General features: G+C 32.4%; 1 protein-coding gene across 5 annotated transcripts in view; it reads left to right on the forward strand.

Annotated features, from left to right (window-relative positions):
- The window catches only part of LOC106462175 (synaptotagmin-15-like), a 115,260-nt gene extending 106,943 nt beyond the window's left edge, over nucleotides 1-8,317 (forward strand). For 4 of the 5 annotated variants that reach the window (XM_022389357.1, XM_022389359.1, XM_022389358.1 and 1 more), the window contains exons 11-13: nucleotides 3,814-3,934; nucleotides 6,129-6,311; nucleotides 7,185-8,317. In XM_022389357.1, the coding sequence (XP_022245065.1) occupies nucleotides 3,814-3,934; nucleotides 6,129-6,311; nucleotides 7,185-7,309 (429 nt within the window). In that variant the 3' untranslated portion in view covers nucleotides 7,310-8,317. The remainder of the gene's footprint in view (nucleotides 1-3,813; nucleotides 3,935-6,128; nucleotides 6,312-7,184) is intronic. The other variant, XM_022389361.1, reaches the window with a different exon arrangement.
- Nucleotides 8,318-8,784: the final 467 nt, after the last annotated feature.

An 8,784-nucleotide genomic window follows, 5' to 3' on the forward strand; every position in this document is an offset into this window, starting at 1 on the left:
TTTTTTTTTTTTTTTTCGCGCTTATTGGGTGTTGTGTATTGGTCTAGGTATTCTGAAAACCACAGAATACTCGTAAGGCTGACATCGCCCCTTCTTCAGCTTTTGTGAAATAGCTAAATTCTAAAAGCTTCAAATACATCATGTTGTACGTTTTTTTTTCTAGGAATCACGATGCCACGTTTTCTTGTAAGATCTTTGCCAGCCCTTTTCATTTGTAAAGTTCCATTTTGATGTGCCTTTATCCTCGATTGTTCTACTACTTAAGCATAGCTTAACCCTATATTGGGAGAGTCGGCCGTTTGTGTTAAACTAATAGTTAAATAAACGAAGAATTCTGCGATTAATGTAACTTAGAAGAAACCAGAGCTCTTATTTACCGTTTGAGTATTAATAAAAGTAACACCAAAACTTTTAAACGCACACAAGATTGTTGTTAAAATTCACACAAAATCACTCTTGTAAGACCAATTTAACGTACCTTCCATATTCGTCAGCCATTTTATATAAGTAGTTAGCTAAATAAATTGTCAAAGCTATATTGTTATTGGATAGATATTATATAACTTCAAGTCCCAATTTTAGATTTGTTTGATATTTTCAATGAACATAAATATTTCCAAAACACATTAGTTAAATTGTGTACAAACATTGCAGACTTTAAGGTTATAAAAAACAAGATATTCTTCAATCTAATCAAGAATTCTAAATAAGTAATGAACAAATCGTAAACTGTGGTGGTACAGTCCGAAAGTTGTTCGGGATAGTGTACAGAACTCCGCAGGCTAAAAGAAAATCACCTTTTTTTTTATTTGAGTCAACATTTAAATATTTTAGTATTTTTATTTTTGACTTAAAAAGATGAAAAACACGAACAACTGGTGGTAAAGATGCTTATGTTTTCCTTTCTCTTTAAAGACATACCTGTACTGTTATTCTGTGTCACAACTCAACTTTCCTCAAACATATTTTTCACTATCATCGACTTAACTCTTCTATTTCTCTAAGACATACAAAAAACTGAATGTTTCCCAAGAAACATACAAACTTGAATTAAGCAGAAAGGTTCAACTATAGTAGTGTATCGTATGTGGTTGATTACTGTTTAAATGTGATTCGGCCAATTTTCGTCGTCATCATTGCACAGCACTTAGTCTCCAATAAAATTATAACACAGACCTTCTGTCTCTAAGACGCCTATTACATTAATCTGAACATTTGAAATTTATTCAGTGACTTGTTGTGCACTTAAAGATATAATGGTATCTCTACATAGCTTGTACTCAACTAAATGTAACACGCTCTATACAGGTGTGGTATTATCAGGTTTATTGATTTCTCCTAAGAGTAATCGGGTAGGATACACAAGATAATGGGAGGTTCTACAAAAAAAAAGAAAACATTGCATGAGTAACTCTGAAACCTCTATCTCTGGCTGATATATTAAAAAAAAAAGAGTGTGTGTGTGTGTGTGTGTTTTCTTACAGCAAAGCCACATTGGGCTATCTGCTGTGTCCACCGAGGGGGAATGGAACTGCTTGCTTTAGCGTTGTAAATCCGAAGACTTACAGGGGAAGAAAAGAAAAAGACTCAATAAAATATACAATACAGTGAAAATAATCTTTACCTATTTTACAAACACAATCAAAATAAGTGTATTTACTTAACATACTGCCTTTAATGAAGCTTCCAAATATAGTTGTAAAGAAGAAGAATCTAGTACAAACTGAAAAAACATAACATTATATACAAGAAATAAAAACTGCATACGCTACTTACGTCACTGTTGATCATTTCCACCTAAAAATCTCTCTTGTGGCTCACCAGTAAGTCTGAGGAATGACGGCGCTTAAAATCGGGTTTTGATACTCGCGGTGGGAAGAACGCAGATAGCCCATTGTGTAGCTTTGTGCTTAACAATAAGTAAACAGACAGACCATCAAACAACAATGTTTTCTCAGTATATCACTTGACACACCAGTGTAAAAATCACTGTCTACTTTAACAAATTGTGCTCAACTTTGCATAAGTCTTTCTCATGAGAAGCACGGAAGGCGAATGTGATACTATAAGTGAATAACCTAGAACAATATGTACCTAGTGCAAAAGAAACATAACCACTGCTTCAACTAGCATTTTACATTACACTTACATATGCTTGTATACATAAAAAATTTGAAACATATTGTAATAATATTAGATTTAACTAAAGAGGCTAGAAAACACTTAACATTCTTGCATAATACACAAGGTTGTATTATTTATAGCCTGGATAAGCTGTGTCGAACTATTAAATGTTGAAAACCCGTGATTTACATTCAGACTTTACTAATTTAAGTGATATATAGGGTATCTGTAAATTACGTTAACAAATTTATTATAATTTATTTATAAAAGTACGAAGCTTTAAAGCACACAAGGTCCATACACTACGAGTCCACCATTGTGTAAAATGTACAGCTGGCAAAGTCAAAGCATCTCATTATCTCCTGTCTCTAAAATCAATATAACTTCTAGTTACCATGTATATCATTACATTACTTGAAACATGACACTGTAAAACGATTTGAAAATTCTACAATTAGTTTTATTAGCTTACTATTAACAAACTTAAAATATTACCAAATATATGGGACTGATAATGGTATCAGACAGTTAAGCCTCAGATTAAATCTCAAATAAAACTCATTCGGTAGCTTTTCATGAACAGAATTCTGGCATTTTTCTGCCTTCACTTTTAGATGACACATATAAACTGGTTTTAGTAAATATATGTTTTTGAGATAATACCTGTGGTGGGCAGAGCACAGATAGCCCATTGTGTAGCTTTGTACTTAATTACAAACAAACAAGATCTTCTCACCACTCACCATGGGTATGAAAAAACACAAATAATTTCCACCTGTTTGTTAGTTTGTAGTTAGCCATTATAAATTAACAACGCATTTATGAAAGTAAAAACATTTCAACAAACTTTAAGATTGTGAATATGCTCACATTTTCAAGTGACGTGGTCCTTTAAATCACATTTTCTATTAGAAAGAGAGAGAGAAAGATTTATATTTCATGCAGTGTCGGGTAGTATGGGATTCCGACACTCGTATATTCTCCATTTTTCTCTAAAATAACACTTTCGCGGATATTGTGTTTGATTTCTCCTATATCTGACGTTAACATGTCGTCCTGTACACATTTTTCTACATTTGTCTTAATTTTATTCTATTCCATTCTACTCCACATTTGAATTAATTTTTCCACATACGCCCCTCCTCCAATGGCCTAGCTCAGCGATAATTCTGAGAGGTTATAGCGTTAAAATCTGGTTTCTATCCCCGCAACGGGCAGAGCACAGATGGTTCATTATGTAGCTCTGCACTTAGCAACAAACAAACTGTCCACGTACGTATATTTATAAATCAACAAATACTTTTATAAATAACTTTTATTTTATTTTGACGTTACTTATTTTTTATGTATGTGTTATATTTCAATAACTCCTAACCTTGCTTTTTCCCAGATATATCTGAAAAGTGATACTTAGATCACGAAACCAATTCAGTATTAATAAAAAATCTAATTCATGCCTTAAAATGTTCCCAATCTACGTTAAAGATGATATATATATATATATGTGTGTGTGTGTGTGTGTGTATGTATGTATGTATATAAATTTATATATATATATAACTTTTACCATACAACAAAGTATGTTTTTCAGATGGACAATATTTTGCATATATATATATGCATATAATTTGGACATAATTGTATTTAAATATAGAAATTATTATAATGTTCACGCTTTTATGACGCAAGGCCTCTTCAGAACACGGTGAGATGCTGGTCAGTATGACCTACAGCCACAATTTGGAGCGTCTGACTGTTACAGTATTCGAAGTTCAAGGTCTACGACTACCTGAAGACACGACTGTTCTGAGTAAGTGAATTCAGTAACAAATCCAACAATATTTGTGGCCATATAGGCTATCATTATCCAAATGATAAACCATCTACAGCCTGAAAACGGTTCAACACAAATTACCCGAAGTAATCTCTGTATTGAAATTTACTGCAGATAGGTGAAGTCATATAAATGAAGCTGTAGTAACTATTACGCCACATTAAAGAAACCATAGCAACTGTAACACAACGTACCATTCTCTAAAAAATATATCCTAAACGTCACTATATCACTTAATAATCCTAAAAATAATAATAAGCCTACATAAAGACCGGTAATCACTGATTCTCCTAACGGTTTTTAATACTTCTAACTCCTCCACGTTTGTCCCCCAATGGGTCAGCGACAAGTTTACGTACAAACAACGCTAAAATCCAGGGTTCTATTCCTCACGGTGAACAGGGCAAATAGCCCAATGTGTCTTTGCGCTAAGTCAAGCAATCTCCTGTTCTTGATACTTACAAATATACCATAAGAAATCTCGAATGTTAAACAAACTTAGATCATCTCAAATACTTGTTCGACAGGAAAGATTACATCAAATCCTTTATTAATTATTTCAGCCTGGCATGGACCTGGCATGGCCTGATGGTTAGGACACTCGACTAGCAATCTCGGGTTCGAATCCCACCACCGAATATGCTTGCACTTTTATTCATTATGCCATTATAATGTAACGGTCAATCGCAATTTTCGTTGGCAAGGAGTAACTCGAGCATTGGCGGTGGGTGGTGTTGATTAGCTACCTTCTCTTTAATACTTCAAATTTAGAAATGGTTAACGCTCGAGTAGCTTTGCGCGAAATTCAACAATCAAACTGATTTACTAGAATTTAAATACCTTCCCGTGAGTAACCTACTTGCGGTTGTAAAGTATGTTTTATATTCAGAAATATAAAACATCTTGTATTTCATATCAACAAACAATTATCCTAATAGTGAAAGGTTTACTTCAGTCGAGCGTGAACATTTTTATTCTTTCTGTTTCTGAATTTTCGCCGAATGTTACATAAAAGGCTATCTGCGCATAGCAGTCGCTAATAAAAGGAATGCAAATAGTTAACAACACCAAAGATTACCAAGGGTTACTCTTGTCTGACCAAATAGTGGGATGTGACCTTCACTCTTATATCATATACACGGTCTCAAAGAACGGATTGCGTTTTTGCAGCAATGGACTATGAACCATGAATTCTCGGATTAACAGTCCGAGTATGCTAGTCTCTAAGGCACTCCCAGCCACAAGAATAACATTTTTTCTTTTATTAAAGTTGCTAAATTAATATAATAATCAATAATCTAATTCCACTCAAATGTTGAAAATGTTTACAATTATTTTTCGTTATATTAACATAAATAAATAGAAATTTCATTAAACTATTATTGTAAGCTCTTAACTTACTAATTCTAATGCTGAAAATTTATGTTTGCACTCAGAAATTAAACAGTAGTTTAATCGTTGGAGGATGTTGTTTGTTTTAGAACAGGCTATCTGCTGTGTCAACCGCGGGTGGAATCGAACTCCGGATTTTCGCGTTGTAAGTGCGTAAACTTACTGCTTCCCTGGTAAAGGAATAAAATTCAATATTCATTTTTTCATTTTGTTTGCTTGTTGAATTTCACGTAAAGCTACTCTAGGGCTATCTGCGCTATCTATCCCTAATTTTGAAATGATAGGCTAGATCGAAGGCAAATAGTCAACAGCATCCACCGCCAACTTTTGGGTTACTCTTTACTAACGAATATTGAGATTGATCATCACATTATAGTGCCTTCACGTCTATAAAAGATAATATGTTCGGCAACTGGTTTCAGTCCCTCGACCCGCAGATTGTGAGACCCTGCGAGGATTTATTGCTTAATAAATAAAACTGTGATTTTTATAAGTAAAAATAATTTCACACTTACGGACAGGAATATTATTTTGCTATATTACTGTATATACTTATGTTTTCATTATTTTTAATGTATTTGTTTAAAAACTGTTTTCACTTATACAAGAAATGTTAAACTTCCCTTTGTTTATAAATATATACATATATAACATGTTTATTCTCGTACTTATTTGCTTGTTACATGTATCTATGTTAAACTTTCAAAATTTCAGATATTTCTTCAACTCATGGTTTTTTATACAGACATCTATGTTAAACTCACATTTGTTTATACAGATACCTATGTTAAAATCACGTTTATGTTGGACAACAAACCAGTGAAAACTAAAAAGTCTCTTGTAGCCAAAAAGACAGCAGAGCCCAAATATAATGAAACCTTTATATTCCGTCTTGCTCCTAACTGTGTCAACACGGCCAGCTTCATCTTACAAGTAATGGCGGCAAGTGGAAGTCAGAAAGGTTCGTTTCTTAAAACTTCTTCAATAAACTGCCAAACCTAGAATCAGCTTCCTCTCTTGTTTGTAATGCGAAACATTCTACTTTAACTGGAAAAATCACATGTTTTGGTTCTTAAAAAGACTAAAAAAGAAGATTTAGTGTTATATACTTTCTTTAATAATTTGATTTCACTGATACTTGTACGCTAATGAGAATTACTATCAATCTTTAGCTTCGTTGTTGGTTTTAGTAAGCTAAATTGAATTATCAATAAATTTCTAAAGCATGCTTCTTCGCGTTTATGATTATATTTTTCAAAATGTTCAATATCATTATTATTTTTTTTTAAAAATAAACCAGCCCTAACTAATATTTCTACAGTTTTTACTTTTACACAATAAGTAGAAAATCAAAATACGTGACATTTTAAAATACGATTATCTTATTTGGTTGTTTGTTGTTAAGCGCAAAGCTACACAGTGAGCTATCTATGTTCTGCCTACCACGAATATCGAAACCCGATTTTTTTTATGTCGTTAACCTGCAGTTTTACCGCTAAGCGACTGGGGCGGCGCTAGAATTATTTGATAAATTTAGGGGGAAAATTATAGTCATTTGAACTAAATTATTCTCTGTGCCACTATGCAAGGCTGTTAAAGATTAGCTTCAACTTTAAACGCCAATAATTTCTACTTGAAAGTTATAACGTTGTCATCAAAATGCTCTTCACTGAAAATACTTTGAACATATATTAATATCTTTATGTCTGGAAATAATAGTATATTACTTGCTTATAACAATAGCATAATTATCAATTAATTCTAATATTTAAATAGATAGTCTGCAGATACCGTTGGTATTTAGCTTATTTATTTATTTATTTGCAAATTCCAGATAAATCTCTGGGAAGAGTTGTTCTTGGATCCTACATGTTTGCCAGAGGAAAAGCTATGGAACACTGGAATGAAGTAGTTACTGGAAATCACCGCCAGGTTCGCTGTTGGCACAAACTGACATAGCACAAAATAAATGACTAATAATCCAGAATCACTAAAACACGTGACTTTTCCACGTGTCTTTGTTGAATGTTTCAGCTCAGTGTGAGATGTTAAAGCTAACCACATGGAATTATTTTGATAAGATGAAGAGATTCCACATATTAAAGTACAATTACAAACATGTCATACCTGAGAATAATTTCTGTAATGCAGATAACAGAAAAAATCTGAATCAAAAAGTTTTTCCTTCGATCGTATAAACAGTGGAGAAAAATAAATATTAATTTAAAGTGGCAAAACCGGTAGAAATGTCAAACATGTAAGCAAATAATGCTAAAAGCCTGTAGAAGTGTCTATATATGAATATATGGATTATCAGTTTATATGTTAGATTATTTCATGGCCGTAGTGCCCCGATAAACGACATAGTTAAGCTTATCGCTCTGTTAAACACATAATTTGTATTTACTGGCTAATCGATTTTCGTATTTTTTCGCTATGTGACTTTCAAATTTGTAACAAATCTAAGTGGAAAAAGTTTTATATATAGTCTTTTTTTTTTGAAAAATACACAGTAGTAAATTGCAGTAGAGGGCTCTGCTAATTTTATTAGTGGTGTAGGTACTAGATGTTTTGTACAGTTATAGTCTGCATCCAATTTCTGCGGTTGATGTTGTCAGCACTAAAATATATAACATAGTTTCAATACTATTATCATTGAACACATTTAGTAACTAATACGAGTACATGTTATATGATTTTTAATTTTTTTAATAAGTTAGAGTTTTTACAAATACTTTTAAGTCGGCATCCTTTTTTTTTCATATTTAATGTAAAGTGTTTTCAACTACATATGGTTTGATTCAAGAAACTTTTTTCTAAAGTTATCGCAAGCACTTTTGATCACCTGAGCTTTCATTTCCGCCTTTAGTAACTACTAAAGGTATAAGAGATGTTTCTTTAGTTCCGAAAGCAAAAGCAATATCACTTGTATTCTTTTTTCAAATAAAGTGTTCTCTCTTCTTTCCATCTGGACTCCACCTATTTTCGTAATCCCATCAAAGTTTGAAATATGTAAAAACACCAATACATTATATTCGATTGGTTGTCATTTTTTATCACTGTCAAACGATTTCTCTGATTCGTCATATCCTGAACATATAAGGGGTGATATTATTTGTACAAATATTAATCAGAGACAAATCTATTGCTGTATATATTCTATTGGGTTTTTTATTTAAAACAGTATTAATTTATACTTGAAGCATTCTTTAGTATATCCCTACTCGTCATTATAAGCAAATAAAATAACGTAGGACTAGAAAATATAAACTTTTCTAAAGCACCACCTGGTGGTGAGTGACACGTTTGGCATACATTGTTAAAAAAGATGAGTTGTCACCAACCAACATTAATCAGACTTTCAGAATATTTTGTTATTTGTACTATATTGGTTGATGCAAAATTAGATAATGCTTATCATAAATACATTTTTA

Source organism: Limulus polyphemus, unplaced genomic scaffold (genome assembly GCF_000517525.1).
Source record: "Limulus polyphemus unplaced genomic scaffold, Limulus_polyphemus-2.1.2 Scaffold1110, whole genome shotgun sequence".
NCBI lineage: Eukaryota > Metazoa > Arthropoda > Merostomata > Xiphosura > Limulidae > Limulus > Limulus polyphemus.